Below are 17442 nucleotides of genomic sequence, written 5' to 3' on the forward strand. Positions count from 1 at the left end.
AAGTCAGTATTTTTAGCCAAAAATTTGAAAAAATGGGTGAGGGATACAAAACATGATTTTACAAGAATCATGTACATCCCCTATCGTTTTGGTCAAATTTCTTAGATATGCATTTTTTCAATCATGTATAACAAAAAAAGTTGAAATAATATGCATTGTATTCTTAAAACTGAGAGAAATCACAAAAATACAAAATTGACAGCATGGTAAATTTTACACAAAAAAACGTCAAAATATGATAAAACTTTCTTATATTAACACCTACCTTTAGTTTTCTTAGGTAAAATATATTCAGATTGGTCCACTTCATCTTTATAGAAATTATGAAAAAAAGTTTAATTGTGGAACTGTGATTTTTTTCACGATAATAGCTCAAAAATAGGTAAAAATCGATGAAAAATGGGAAAATCATCAAAATTGGGCATTTTCAAAGGACTGTAGCAAAAAAAGAAGTGCACCACCATATGTTTTTCCTTCACCAATTATTTTGTTACAGTCTTATAAACCCAAAAATCAGGTTAGGAAAAAAAGTTTAATTCTAGAAATTTTTGGCTCCTCAATGGTGTACATCCTTAATGCAAATAAGGGACGAAGGATACCAGAGGGACAGTCAAACTCCTAAATCGTAAAAAGACCGACAACGCGTGGCTAACAATTAAAGAAGACAAACAGACAAGCAATAGAACACATGACACAACATAGAAAAATAAGGAATAAGCAACACAAACCCCACCAAAACTAGTGGTGATATCAGGTGCTCCGGAAGGGTAAGCAGATCCTGCTCCACATGTGGCACCTGTGTTGCTTATGTTATAACAAATCCTTATGCTATGCAAGTGTTAAGACTCATCAAATTTATTATTAACATCCTCAGGTTGAATGACATCTACAAAGGTTTTATACATTGTTATATCGTTTTTATGTATTTTGTAGATTTATGCATGATGAAATCTATTTCAGGTTGTATTGTTTGTTTTGTTGGAAGAACAGTAGCATTTGAATTATTATTGCCATTATTAGAAACATTGGAAAAAAAGAAACAGCTGAAGAAAGAAGAAATTACAGAAACACAGAACTATCGAAAAGATACTCCGGCTCTGATTATTGTTTACAGAATTATAAAAGACTAATTGTGCATTTTCTTTATATGTGACTCTTTCATTCTAATTCAAAAAGAGGGACGAAAGGGACAGTCAAACTCATAAATTGACAATAAACTGACAACGTCTTGACTAAAACTGAAAAGGACAATCAGACAAACAATAATACACATAACACAACATAGAAAACTAAAGAATAAACAACACGAACCCCACCAAAAAATAGGGGTGATCTCTGGTGCTCCGGAAGGGCTAGCAGATCCTGCTCCACATGTGGCACCCGTCGTGTTGCTTATGAGATAACAAACTGACAAAGCTTAAAGTTAAGTGACTTATTTCCGTCATTAAGCTTCCGTCTGCGTCTGCCAACTTTTTCAAAAACCTACGATGTCAAACTAGACTTGGCAATTTGGATTATCTCGCCTGCCGAACAATGTGACCGATATGGCTAAAGATAAAAAAAATAAGGGTTACATACAGTTTGACTGAGAAAAAAAAAACGTAATAATTTCGATGCTTATATCCACCTATTGTTTATTTTCACTTTACATCTCAGACCACTTTTTGCATTATATTGCATATTGCATTGGAAAAACGTATTTTCTTTTTTTTCTTTTAACCTAATTTTGAAATTATTATAGCATTTATACATGTTATAGATAGAGATAATTTGTAATAGCATACACGATTAACAAGGTAAATAATCAGCAAGACAAGGTCCTCAAATAAAACAGATGAATAAAAGATTCCATTTGTTTCATTATTTAAGATATAACAATTATAGTGGTTGAAATATTAAAAAAAGGAATGTCTGCCATTAACAGAGACTCACTTGGATATATATGAAGAATCGTCGAGATTAAAAACGACGAAGCAAGCAAATATTTACAAATAAGTCTACATATATGCAATGATCTTTTGAGTTAATTAATGTAATCTACCTTAATGACTTGATAACGGTACCGTTACAACAATGCATGTTCATGATTTGTTGAAAATATTTCCATCAGCATGATAAAAAGTAAAATCACAAAAATACTGAGCTCCGAGGAAAATCCAAAACGGAAAGTCCCTTATCAAATGGTAAAAGATCGGATGCGAAGTACCTGAACGTATAAGATGTTGATGCACGTTGATGCACGTTAATATTTCCGAAAGATGTCCTATTACCGAATTTAGTAAATGCTTTTTTAAGTTTGTGGTATCTAAATTCGTGGTGGTATAATTGTTTAGTATCAAGAGATTGCATGCGTTAATTATAGATTATCGTTGATTATCTAAACAAGATGGATTTTTTCGCTGGAGCCGGTACGGTCAATTACATTAGCAACGCCACGTGCCGCCTTAGCTTCTAGCGATAATTTTTCATATCACGGGACTTCGCTCAGAAAAGAAATTATCAGTTAACAAGATCAAAGGAAAACTTCGTAAAATAGCGATAAAATTATATAATTTACGTGGATAATTGTGATCTTTTCTGACATCGGACTCGGATATATTTTAACTGTACGTATTCTTGTGCGTCTGTCCCAAATCAGGAGCCATTGGCGTTTCATAGCTGTGTGTGCTGTTTAATTGTTGTTCATTTATATGTTTTTGAGTTTATCATGTTTATTATGACGTCCATTTTCACTGAACTACTACACATTTGTGTTAAGGGGCCAGCTGAAGCAAGCCGCCGGGCTTTTGGGATTTTCTAGCTGCGTTCGAAACATTTAGGTGGCTTGATATCTGGTATGTGCTCTTTGATTGCAATCTCTTTGTCACATTGCCAATTCCCATTCTCAATTTTAATATTAAAAAACAAAATATATCCTCTCGCTGTTTTCTGCTCTTTGGTCAGGTTGTCTTCTTGACACTTTCCCCATTTCCATTTTCAATTCGACTGATTATTTTTATGTCAAACCTTCTGAATTAATTCTAAATATCATTATACTAAAAGCTCCAGACTTCAAACCGGTCTAATGAGTCGTACAGACTAATTTCTCATCGAATAGAATATATGAATCTAAAGATGTTTGTAAGGATAACTATCAAATTTTAAATAAAGTGGATTCAGCAGAAACAAAGCAGAACATCTAGCAAATTGGACGTAGCAACGTATACATCCATACCTCAGCAAAACTACACTTATTGCAGATCTTACAATTCTTCTAGTTACTGATAGCTGGTTCAAAGATAAGAACAACTTACTTTAAAATAGCATGTATCTAAGACTGTCACATGAATCAGTATATATTCAACATCCAATGAATATAGTTTTAAGACGTCATTAACAGTCAGAGAAGAACGTGCCAAAAAGTAGGTGTCGAAATATTGTAAGTCCATGTATTGCATATGTGTATAACAGAAAAAAAGGATTTAATTACAGTTTCGAATTGAGGACCTCGTAGAATAAGTCTCTTGCAACGATTGATGGGTTTACATGGAACTTTTCCGTAGAGAAAAAATCATTCATGAGACAATTGGATATGCTATTCCGTATGAGATAAGTTTCCTATATGTACAACTTAACTTGCAAACGAAATCTCAGGAATCTTATAAATGATGAAGTAAAGACTTGTTATGGCATCGAAAAAAACTGATTAAACATTTACCAGTATTACATAGATAACATTCATTGAAATTAGTATTTTTTTTCATTAATACATATATCACGCTCATATCACACACTTATATTTAACTTAACCGACTTTTTCTTTTGGGATGCAAAGGAGATCGATCACAGATGCTTCTTACATAGTATATGCTTCATTATCCTTGCGAATCCATATTCATTTATCGTATGATGCTGATAAAGGAAGGATTTAACGACCTTGACTGGATTTACATTCCTCGCACGTTTTTATCGTTTTTATACGTACTTGATTTTAAAAAGGGCGATTTGAGTTTTCATGGTGAAGGCAAAATTCAAAAAGTACTTCAAACAAACAAACAAACTTTATATAACGTTTTTTTTTCTCTTTCTTTTCATCCAATGTCACAATACGAAAGCAGGACAAAATCAGTAAATACACAAATATGAGGACTCTTCTTGTTTATTAATATCTATACCAAGACTAAGATAATGTGTCGGTGTAGAGTTGATACACAGATATATCATACCATTTGTCATGGTGAACGAAACACTTGATCTCAAAATTACCTAACTACCTCATGGCATTTTAATCGCTCATTTGAAAGCTGCAATTGTGCCCTTTTTTAAAATATGTGTTGTAAATATAAAAACCGGAACAATCTTGCTGAAAATCAAGGTCAAAAGTCATCATTTAAAAATCTCCTATTATCATTTGCGGAAAAAAACATTGATATTTTACAACATTGATAACAAATGAAAAAAATGTATAAGTAGTATAATGTATTAAAACATCAGTTCATACTAGATATGTGTCGATATTTGCAAATGACGTCAAAACTTTTACATAATACCTTGATATTTGAACTCGACAAATAGCATTTTTTGGAAAACTTAAGAATATAAGTGTTTGAAAGAATATCGAAATGGTTTGTTGATATATCAGACAAAATGTGCAGTCATGTTTATTTTCGTTTATGTTTTCCAGGATTCGTCATGTCACTGAGTTTTCTGAAAATGAATGTCAACTGTCTCAAAAAAATGATGACTTATCCAATGATGCGAGTTTAATGGTTGGTCGACTTTACTGCAATGTGTGAAAGCGTGTTATATATAACAACTATAAAAAGTGAGACATGACCGTTTCCGTACAAAATAAAACGTTGAAAAAATCACAATAAAGTTAAAAACAATGTTCATGATAATTTATCTCTGTCATCAACTTTGTCGGCTGATACGGCATGGCCATTGTTGAAACTCATACATTTTGACAAAAGCATAATTCAGTACAAAGGAGACCCTGTTCTTTGCAAACACATGCTTCCTAGCATGATTGTTGTTCTTATACGAACAAATAATATCTTGTAGGATGCCTGATGCCATATGTCCTTCAAAGAAAACTGCCTCCAGCTTGTCATTTTGCACAATTTTCGAACCAAAATCACATGGTGAGCCATTAGTGTTGTTGTCCAAATTTGCAAACACCAAAACTTTGTGTAGCCACAAAGCACGTTGTGAAAATACTGATTCACATGCGGAATCGTTATACGAATTTCAACTTTATTAATAGTCAACTGATGTCACAGCAAATTGCCTATGGATTCAAGCAATAACAGGCAACAGTACGGCCGTCATGAATGGGAAAACCCTATGCCGTATAGTCGGTTATTAAAGACTACGACATAATAAATAATAAAAAGTTAAAGTAAAGGTCTTGTTTTTAACAAAACAATGAACAAAAAACAAAAATGATTGCAATAACCCAACAAAACCACCGAGTTACAGGCTCTTGATTTTCGATAGGCAAGGTTTTCTAAAAGCAACAAAGAACAAAATTGAGAATGGAAATGGGGAATGTGTCAAAGAGACAATAATTCGACCAAAAGGGAAGACAACAGCCGAAGGCCACCAATTTGTCCTCAATGCAGCGAGAAACTCCCGCCCACGGAGGCGTTGCTGGTCTCTAAACAAAATGAAAACTAGTACAGTGATAATAAGTCATACTAAACTCTGAAATATACACAAAAACTAAAACTAAAAATCATTCAAGACTAACAAAGGCCAGACGATCCTGACTTCGGACAGGCGCAAAAACGTGGCGGGGTTAAACATTCTTTGTATAGTCAGGGTCGAAAAACTGACATGAATAGCATACAATTAACGCCTATAAATATATAAACAAATTTTGCTGAATTCATCAGTATCGCTTGTGATAAAATAGAGAATAACGAGGTTTGATATCGTTCTTAACAGGTGTGTTGTTGAATTGTTTTGCAAACTATTGGAATCCGAATAAGATAAAAGTCTTTTGTTGATGAAGATTCTTTTTTTTTTAAATATCAGCAACAGTTTATCGATATTTAAATCTCATTAATCGATTAGGAAAAATTAAGGCAGAAGTCAAAGAGACATATTTTTATCAACGAAATAACACGAATTGATACATTTTTATTCGAGACTTTAAACTCATTAAAATCAATTCATACAATGTCAACTATACGGCATGGGTCTTTACCATTGTTATATGCCGTACGCTACCGTAATGATTTGACCTATAATAGCGTATATTTTTGTCTTGTTAACATTGATGGATATATACATCGCTGGCAATCATACACCGTATCTATATTTCGATAAAGTATTGCATATGAGTTTACATTGACTTAATATGTTGTTTTTTTACCATTCAAAATAGCTTTACAAAAATGTAATTGCTACAAAATAGCAACGTTGCAAAACGAATCAGTAAAGATGCACTAACGAAGACAAACTACGATGAGTAATTAAGGTATGATTGAATGACATTTGCAAAAGCATTATATAAGACCAATACGATTATAAATATCTTGTTTTCATTAAACATGTGGGATGTTTGAGAGAAAATATCTAACAAAATGAGGATTTGTATTTGCATTTCAATTTAAAAGAGAAATTGTTTGAACGGTTTAATAGAAAGTTGAAACAAAACCTACAAAAGGAGGGTTAGTAATTGCATTTCAATTTTATAAAAGGAAGAGAATATCTTAAAGGAATAACAGAAGATGAAAAACCTTTCTATCAATTAGGAAACATTTAAGGAATGATAACTCGGTAATTATAAGTTCCAAAGGTGAAGTGGAAATCATCCCTTCGTAAATTTTACGGACGCCATAACGAGTTGGTTAACCGTTATGAAATAACCTTTTCACAAATGATATCGGATATCTTCCTTACGTCGTAATTATAATCCCGGTCTTTTCTTTCATGAATGTGACCTACCGAATTATACTATTTACCGGATTTGTTATCACGTAAGCGATACGACGGGTGCCACATGTGGAGCAGGATCTGCTTACCCTTCCGGAGCTTCTGAGATCACCCCTAGTTTTTGGTGGGGTTCGTGTTGTTTATTCCTTAGTTTTCTATGTTGTGGCATGTGTACTATTTTTTGTCTGTTTGTCTTTCTTTTTTTCATTTTTAGCCATGGCGTTGTCAGTTTATTTTTGATGTATGAGTTTGACTGTCCCTTTGGAAAATCTTTCGTCCCTCTTTTATGAAGGAATCCAAATGCAATGATTTCCATTGCCTACACCATATATCATGTATCGCAAGTGAGACAAAAACTGGGTTGAAGAAGTAAATTCAACAAAACCCATCTGCTTAATAAATCTATTAATGTATTCATTAACACAACGGCTGATGGAAAATTACATGTTTCAGCAAAGCACAAATATTTGATAATTAGTTATTTGAAAACATTTCAAAAATTAACATGAGCAAGGAGCCGTGTACATGCCTACAAAGATGGGATTTTCCTGATTTAAGAGGAAATTGTGCAATGTACTACAATAAAGGTATAAAATTGACATCTGGTGATATATCATGTAAATTTTAAAAACAAAGCATGAACTATACATATTAATTATTCATTGTTTTATCTGGCACCTCTTTATATAATATGTTACACCTTAATTACTTATAAATGAATTATGCCGTTTATTTTATCGTTTGAATTTTTTACATTTGTCATTAAGGGGCCTTTTTATAACTGACTATGCGGTAGGGGCTTTGCTCACAGTTAAATGACCGTGTAGTGACCTATAGTTGTTAATTTCTGTGTCATTTGGTCTCTTGTGAATTATTCATCACCTTCGTGTTTTACTTAAACTTTGTAAAAAGACTAAAATTTCACTCAAACGTAGAGTATTTTGAAATAAATTTTCATACCAAGAAACTGTTTCTTGATCAATTTACTTTTTCTATTTACTCTTAAAAAAAGTAAAAATGATACGAAACCTTCCAAGGACCGAGACAAAAAGGTTTGTCGATATCATTAATTCTACTTCATATTCTTATCCAAACAGAGTCATGCTAAGTATGTATGCATTATGTGTCGCTTGTCGTCTGCATTTGTCACAATCACAGACAGAACATGAAAGAGATATTTCTGTCTGTAGCAACCTTATATTCAATTTCACTTAGCTGCTGTTGGTCCACACTTATATGTTAGTTATGAAGTGACAATAAACTATAAATAAATCATCGATATATTTCATTCCGAAGGTAAACAACTTGCTAAAACCTATTTGTCTGAGTCCTGGAAAGGTTTGGTATCATTTCTACTTTATTTAAGTGTAAGCAGGAAAATAACAGTAATTTAAACTATTATTTTTACTGAATAAAAACAGAAGGTTCATGCAAAGTTAAATTGACGACATGAAAACTGACAAGAAACATTCTCTTAAAATGATTTTTTTCAAACTACTCTACTTTTGATTGCAAATAACATCAAGGATAATCTTGACAAAAGTAGTGTATTATTTCATTTAATTGACTAATTATGTTTCAAGTTCTCGTTGTATGTACGAGCAGTTCAACGAGTTACTTAGTAAATTGTACTACCGAACAGTATAAAAAATCTTTTCTCGTAACATGAATATTGTCGGTATGTGTGTTGATTGTCTCTTTTATTGCTTCTGTCAAGTATGTGTATACACTGTAGGTACTTTCGTTTTTAAAAATTCAAATGATTGACTGCTGGATCCTTAAAGAAATTTACAAAGCAAATCTCAGGAAAACATGATTTCTGTCATAAGTCGGTACCAATCCTATCAAAGATGCGAATTCTGGCAATTACTCGTGTACGCTAGCCAAACGTTTTATCTACAAAAGACCAATAATCCTCTATGAAGTAATCGTTGCTGTATTGTTGTCCAAATCAAACCTTATCGCAATTTGTAACATACAATAACTTGTTTTCAAATATTAACGGTTAAAGTAATTTAGCGTGTTCAAGTCGTAACATAGTATACTAAGATGTGCCGGATCACCCGCCGTGTTGGTCATGTTATTACAAACACAGTTTGAAATTGTTAATTATCTTACGTTTTTGTATACTGAATATACATGTTATTTTGTATTTTTTTTTGTCTCACTCTCTATAAATGATATTTGGTGTGGGTAATGGAAAATCATTGCAGGTAGGTTCCTACATAGATATCGAGTTATCATCCATGAAAGGTTTTTTAATTAATACAAAGGTTTTTCATCTCCTTTTGTTCCGTTTAGACATTATCTTCTTCTAAATTAAAATGCAATCACTAACCCTCAACTTGTTGGTGTTTTTTCTTTCAATCCCCTATTAAATCGTTGACACATTTTTTTAAATTGAAATGCAAATACAAATCCTCATTTTTTTAAATCATTTTTTTCAAACATTCCACATGTTTAATAAAAAAAAAACGATATTTATAACCGTATATGTCTTTTAAATTGCTTTTGCAAATGTCATTCAATCATACCTTAATTACTCATCGTAATTGGTCTTCGTTAGTGCATCTTTACTGATTCGTTTTGCAACGTTGTAATTTTGTCGCAGTTATAATTTTGTAATGGTATTTTTGAATGGTAAAATAAAAACATATTGAGTCAATGTAAACTCTTAATCAACAGCAATACTTTATCGAAAAAAGGGAGACGTTGTATGATTGCCAACGATGTATATATCCACAACTGTTCCCAAGCCATGGATATTAGCATTGATAGGTCAAATCATTAATATTTGGAATTTGTGCTTACATGAAAAATTTATCACATGCTTCGATTATTATCACATGCCTTTCCGTAACGTTGTGCGGCTCTTGGGCTTGTATTAAAACCCGGGCTGATAAGAAATGCGATATGAAAAATGTTATGTAATAATCTGATAAAACCGTATAGTTTACTTTATATGAAATAATCTTAATGAGTTGAACGTCTCGTTATTTCGTCAACAAGAATATATCTCTTTGACTTGTGATCTATAATTGTGTGTACTTAAACAAGGAAATATATATGTTGCTTTTACATCTTTTATGTTTTGCTGATAGAAACATATTCTGATGTTCTGTTTCGCCATGAAGTACGGTTTATACGATTTTCAAAAGAAATATCATAACTCAAATCTGGATTGATCTTTGAATTCATTGTTCAGATAGTTGGGGCACGAATATATCTGCGAATGGCATATAGCATTGTAGTTAAACAAACTCTCCTTTAACATTTGGATTATTAAAAGAAATATGATATATTTCATAAGAAAATAGGTTAAACAGTGAAGTAAGTGCTCTATCCCGCAGTTCATATATTATTAATTGTCTGAAACACATTATTTTGAAAAAGCTGTGTTTTATTTTGTCATGCAACCGAAAGTAGCATTTACGTTATGTAAATCACTCCATGCCTACGAATAGAATAGAGAACTCAGTGAGTTGATGTTTTAAGAAGTTTTGTACCGTGATAACTAGTGTGTATGCGGTTTTTTTTTAAATTATTTTGACTGCAATTGTTGTATAAATAATTGCTAAAAAAACATACAAGCATCCCAAAATGCTAATCTCATGTATACAAAATAATGAAAACACCGGTTTGGTATTTTTATAATCGAAAGTACCTGATATACAAACTTATCTGGAACTTCAAAGATCACCAATAAGTAATTGAAATACATGTATACGTTCAACTCAGAAAACAGATGAAATACCAACGAAAGAACCACGTTCACAACAAGAACATAATTCAATAAGGAGCATACAATTGTAACAAAAGCATAAACACCAACAAAGCTACATGACCAGATTTTATTACTTGTAAATAAACTGACGAAACACGTCGAAATAACCTCAGCTATTCTTACATTCATCTTCGGTAAATCTGTAGAAACATGCAGATTAACTTCAGACTGGAACCAAGCTAACGTCACACCAGTATTTACAAAAAGGAGACAAATAAACTTCCTGGAAATTACAAACCAGTATCACTCAACTGCATTTCATATAAAGTATTTGAAGATATACTAGCTTGAAACATGATGAAACATCTTGAAATAAATCAAATATCATAAGAACCGTAACACGTATACAGAGCTAAAAGAACTGATGAGTCTCAAGTATTTTCTTTTGTATGCAAACCAGCTCAGAACTACGATAAAAACATATAAACTGAACAAATATTCGTAGATTTTGTCAAAATACTTGATAAAGTGCCACACACACGCTACTTTACAAATGAAACCACAAAGGCATGACAGATTAGACAAATCATTAAATCGAATCGTTCTTCTCCAACATAACCCAACAGTCCTTCACAAAAACACAACATCAACAATAATTTTAAAAGCTTTCATCAGAATATTGTAATAGGACCAATACTCCTTCTCAAACTTATTAACGACTAACATGACTATCTTACACACATGCCGTAAAGACTCTCTGAAGACGACATAATTATAATGGCCTATAACCTGCTTATACGATTGAATTAAGCTTCGAGAAGATATCGAAGCAGTTATGAAATGGGCGAATGACCGACTCATGTCATCCAATCCGGACAACTGCAGCAACCTTGTGTCAAACAAATACATTTATATAACAAAACTTATGGTCATATCTTAGAACAAGTACAATCAGCAAATTTTCTACATGATCAAGGAACAAATGTAACACACTTTCTTCAAGTTTCTTACTTAATTACACAAATCATCAGGGATATGTATCATTGATAAGACGAAATATATAAATTTACTCAAAATTACTAAATTGAATAGTATTTAACTATAGTAAGACCACAATTGGACTATTGCTGCAGAATTTGGTACCAATACAAAACAGAATATAAAGACATATTAGAAAAATGTTGGCACAAGTTCAAAGAAGAGCTGCACGATATACTTTCAACATATATCACAATACCAGCAAAATAAATGAAATGCTAGAAAATCAAAACTGGTTAACCTTACAAGAACGCAGTTAAAAACCAGACTCCAATTATTCCACAAAGTCATAAACAATGATCTTGCAATACCATCACAATATCTACTTATAAAAAGCCTGTCTGAAACAAGATATACCCGTCAAAAAACATATATATAACTTCAATGTTCTGATGTATAAAAAACAGTTTCAAATTTCATTCTTCAGGCGAACAATTAAAGATAGGAATAAACTGCTACCTGATATATCAAACCAAATCTCCATAGAGAATTTTAAGGATGCACTCGCTTAAGTCCTCATAGATAATTCTGTCAACAAACTAAATGTACCAAAATTACCTTGAAACAACATCATACAGACATGAGGCGGCAAATAAATAGATTAAAATAGAAAACTCACAATAACGAACAATTATATTATAATTTTCATATTTTCATAAAGAAATGCTTGAAAAAAAATATAAACGTAAATGATCGTAAATAAATATATAATTCCCACAAGGTCTATTAAGTTAACGTCGTTATAAAGCAAATACAATATACATTCTGAGGTCACAGAGGTGCATACAACACTCGTCAACAGCAATACACAAACGTAATCTGGCATGATAGAACACCTCTTATATCCATTTATAAATGCACACATTACCTTCAAATATGGCGGGTAAAAAGTACATATATCTGATTAAGAAACATCCTTATCAGTGATAAATGTATTTAATATTACTTTTATTTGTACACACATTCTCTTTAACAGTTATTTTTGAAAGGTAAAACAGATAGCTCTGTAAAATGAAAAAGTAATTTCGTGTAGAAAATGACAACTACTGTACAACTTTTTTTGATTAACATTTAAGGTCGGACTTCTGATATTACGCATTAAATCCTTATAAAAAAGATGAACACATTGAACAATCTCATTTCACACGTTTTACAGGATTAAATATCAATACTTACTTTACAACAAATATCGCATGGTTAAAAGAGATGCGAATAATTCCACAGAGACATTTTCGTTTGATGTGTTAGAAATTTTGATTTTGCCATTTGATTTGGGACTTTCCTTTTTGAATTTTCCTTGGAGTTCAGTATTTTTTGTTTTTACTTTTTAAACTCACAAGTAGACACCAAACTGACAGCGTCTCGGCTACAATGTCAATGTTTTTCGGCATTCTTCTCCGATAGAGGGTTATCAAGTTCTTATTGACTACTGAGTTAATTACAAAATCATGGTGAGAGGAACATCAATCAAATCTATTTGAAAAACCCGGCAGATGACTTTATCTTAACAACAAAGGTTACATAATTAGTTTACGGAACACGTATTGGGATTAATAATATAATCACTTAACGTATTTTACAAATATCCTATTTTGATAAAATGCACCATGTGTTCACAAAAGCAGATACGAGTGTTAACAGAATTTTGATTAAGCATGTCGTTTTATTCAACAAATTAAATTTCGCCTAACTTAAGGTGGTATGGGAGTCTAAAATAAAAATGATAGAATTTGTTCATACTTTGCCAAAGCGTAGTATCTATTGATACATGTTGAAAAATATAATAAAAATGATAGGTCACCGCGCATTTTCTCAAGCTACAGGACGGGACAAAAAGACACATTTTGTATGGATTATACAGGAAAAAACACCATTTTGTGATTAGATACTAAACAAAATGATAGAATTGTTAAATACTTCAAGAAAAGATAGCTTTCAGACACTGCTTTGAGAATATCAAAAGAAAAGATAGGGTCACCGTACGTTTTTTTCGGCTAAAATACAAAATAGGAAAATTCCATGTAGAATCCTTCAGAAAATGCACTGTTTTAAAGTTACCTCCCCTTAAAATGCCAATTTAAAAAAAAAATTAAAAACAACCAAAACTAATTAACATTTGCAAAATAAGTTATATTCTTATAATTTGGTTCTTATAAATGACAATTCACATTAAATATCTGCATTCCTGCATCAAAATTTTACTAACTTGATGGAAAATCTGTACCTTTGATTCTCTGTTTTTTACAATCCAAGATGGAGGAAGACACCCATACCACCTTAAACGATATATTGGCGACCTAGAAGAATTAAATGCTTTTATGTAATGGTGGAATTTTTTTTTGACATGTTTTTTTTCTTTAAACATTTAGTTTCGTTAGAAATTATTTTTTTTCTTATCTGTGAGTTCGTTGTATTCTATCCTAACCATGATTATAAGACTTAATACATCTTCATTCAGGTTAACATTCCGGTGTCGTTTCAATGGTTATTGCTCGTTGGTCGTTTTGGGGCTCTGAAGATTGATAAAGTTCGTTTAATATAAAAAAGAAGATGTGGAATGATTGCCAATGAGACAACTATCAACAAAAGACCAAAATGACACAGACATTAACCATAGGTCACCGTACGGCCTTCAACAATGAGCAAAGCCCCTACCGCATAGTCGGCTATAAAAGGCCCCAAGAAGACAATGTAAAACAATTCCAACGAGAAAACTAACGGCCTTATTTATGTAAAACAATGAACGAAAAACAAATATATAACACATAAACAAACGACCACCACTGAATTACAGGCTCCTGACTTGGGACAGGCACATACATAAATAATGTGGCGGGGTTAAACATGTTAGTGGGATCCCAACCCTCCCCTAACTTGGGACAGTGGTATAACAGTACAACATAAGAACGAACTATAAAAATCAGTTGAAAAAGGCTTAACTCATCAGATGGACAAACATACAAGTGGACGTGGCCCGGTACTTATACATCCCGACACAAAAAGACACAATGAACAGACCCAAGAGTACTCGCAGTTATCTGACAGCTAGTTCAAAGCCACTAAAAAATCATGCAACTAAGACTAAACTATCAATCCGTACACATCGTCATAGACAGCCAGAGAAAAACATGACCTTGTGCAATGCCAAGTTACAGGTATCGACAGATTGTAGATCCATGAATATGTATATGCATATAACATACTAGTAATATTTAGTTAGCTTTTAATTTACTGATAACAAAATAAATATTTATACCAATAAGAATAGATTAAAACAATCCTTTACAAAATTCATGCGTTTCTCTTCGAGCAATCCTGATATGCCTAGTTGTATCATTTAACAAAACCAACCTGTACATATGAATTATCTGTTTACAAGTAACTATATGACAACAAATTGCTTTAATTTGTGTCATGTATACCATTTATACTGTAGTGTTGTTTAGTGTTAAGTCCATTGTAATATATGTTGCCAATGGTTTTTATATAAATTTTATATTCTGATCTCATTTCCCTGTCGTTTCAAATGTTAAAAGTCGATTATTATTGGTTGGTTTTTTTTTTTTTTTTTGGGGGGGGGGGATAAAATTGCGAAAGGAAATGGGGAATGTGTCAAAGCGACAACCCGACCATAGAGTAGACAACAGCCGAAAGCTACCAATTGGTCTTTAATGTAGCGAGAAACTTCCGCACCCGGAGACGTCCTTCAGCAGTATACTAGTACAGTGATAATGGACTTCATACTGAACTCCGAATTATGCACAAGAAACTAAAATTAAAAATCATACAAGACTAATAAAGGATAGAGGCTCCTGACTTAGGTCAGGCGCAAAATTGCGGCGGGGTTAAACATGTTTATGAGATCTCAACCTTCCCCCTATACCTCTAGACAATGTAGAAGACTAAACGCATAACACTATACACATTTAAATTCAGTTCAAGAAAAGTCCGAGTCCGATGTCAGAAGATGTAACAAAAATAAATAAATAAAATGACGAAAAAAACAACAGACTACTAGCAGACATGCCAGCTCTAGACCTCAATTAAACTGATCGAAAGAGTATGTCTTCATTATATGAATATCAAGCACAATCCCTCCCGTTAGCGGTTTAGTAACATACTATCATAAAATATATGAGAAGAACATAACCCGTGTCATGCCAACAACGGTTTTGTTTTCAATAAATGTGCTTAGTTCCGATGCAAAGACCCTATAAGTGAATCGACATAAAGGCAAAATATGCAATCTTTAATGATCTGACAACAGTATCGTAACTATATCGCTTCTTAATAAGTCTGTTTAAAGGTTTTGTAAGCTTTGAGGTGAATATTGACATTTTTGTGCTTTTTAAAGAATATTACCATAAGGATTGGATGTGAAATACATGAACGTATAAGCATAGATGTCTGCATGTTGAGTTATATTGTTACGAATTATTTCCTTATACGGATGATAAAATTTACTAAATGTTTTGACTAGTTTGTGATATCGAAAACCCTGGTGTTATAATTTTTCAGTGATACATAAATTTCTCTCACTAAAATCTAATACGTTGTTACATACACGAGCGAATCGTGCAAGTTGTGATATATAAACACGATAAGATGGTGACAAGGGAACGTCACCATCTAAAACTGATAGCAAATGAAACATTATCTCTTTTATCATAACCATAACCTTAGACAAAATGTAGCCAAATAAAAAATAAGTAATGTACAAATAAACATACTTGTTTGTGATATAGAAAACCCCGGTGTAATACATAAATTGCTCTCGTTAAAATCTAAAACGTTGTTACATACACGAGCGAATCGTACAGGTTGAGATATATCAACACCGTACGACGGTGACATCTAAAAATGGATAATTAACGATAGGAAATGAAAGGAAATGAAACATCATCTCTTTTATCATAAATTTTTTCTATTAAGCTTCCTGTTAATGATATAGACATCAAGCTCGAGGAAAGGGCAGTGGTCATTGTTAGTATGTTAGCTTGATTTAAAGTATAGGATAGATTCCTTTAATATACATACTGAAGTCGTCATTATTGAGAGCCAATGTATCATCCAAATATCTAAAAGTATTGTTAAATTTTTGAATCAAATGTTGTTTCGATGGGTCTTTGCTAATTTTAGTCATAAATTGTAACATATTTACGATATACGGAATCTCCAAAAGCGAACACAAATGTTATCAATTAAAAATTCAAGCGCATATATAGTATCAATTGACATAGTCCTTTTGTTTATTTCTACTAAAAATGACATGAAAGGGTTTGTACATATGTACTCGCATTCTGACTTTTTAAATGACCAGTTAATTAGAGATGTGATTTTTTCCTTAATAAGAATATGAGGCAAAGTGGTATATAGGGTAGAAAAATCAAAACTTTGAACAGATTCAAAATCACAAATATATGCATGCAATTTATCAAGTACTTCCAACGAGTTTTTGACACTGCAAAAGTAATTAATTCCACTATTTTGAAAGTCCTTATTTGAATAATTTATAATTAGATTTTTTATTGTACCAAGTGTACTAGTAAGCAGAAAAGACAATTTAGTAGTGGAACAATGGCTTGAAGATGAAATAAATCTTTTGTAAGTTTTTTGTGTAGAAATCGGAAGCCAGTACATAGTTGAGACTTTCATTGTATTTGGTTCTGGTTGTAAATAAGTAGCTAAAAGTTTGTGTTTGTTACAGATGTCGTTTTCTGAAAATGAAGTCAGTTGGAATGTTGGTGAATTCGTGATTT

General features: G+C 32.2%; 1 protein-coding gene across 3 annotated transcripts in view; it reads left to right on the forward strand.

Moving 5' to 3' along the window:
- The window catches only part of LOC143059784 (methyltransferase-like protein 27), a 28445-nt gene extending 27299 nt beyond the window's left edge, over positions 1-1146 (forward strand). For all 3 annotated transcript variants that reach the window (XM_076233347.1, XM_076233346.1, XM_076233348.1), the window contains exon 6: positions 961-1146. In XM_076233347.1, coding sequence (XP_076089462.1) covers positions 961-1130 — 170 coding nt within the window. In that variant the 3' untranslated portion in view covers positions 1131-1146. The remainder of the gene's footprint in view (positions 1-960) is intronic.
- Positions 1147-17442: the final 16296 nt, after the last annotated feature.

This window comes from Mytilus galloprovincialis, chromosome 14 (assembly GCF_965363235.1).
Source record: "Mytilus galloprovincialis chromosome 14, xbMytGall1.hap1.1, whole genome shotgun sequence".
Lineage (NCBI taxonomy): Eukaryota > Metazoa > Mollusca > Bivalvia > Mytilida > Mytilidae > Mytilus > Mytilus galloprovincialis.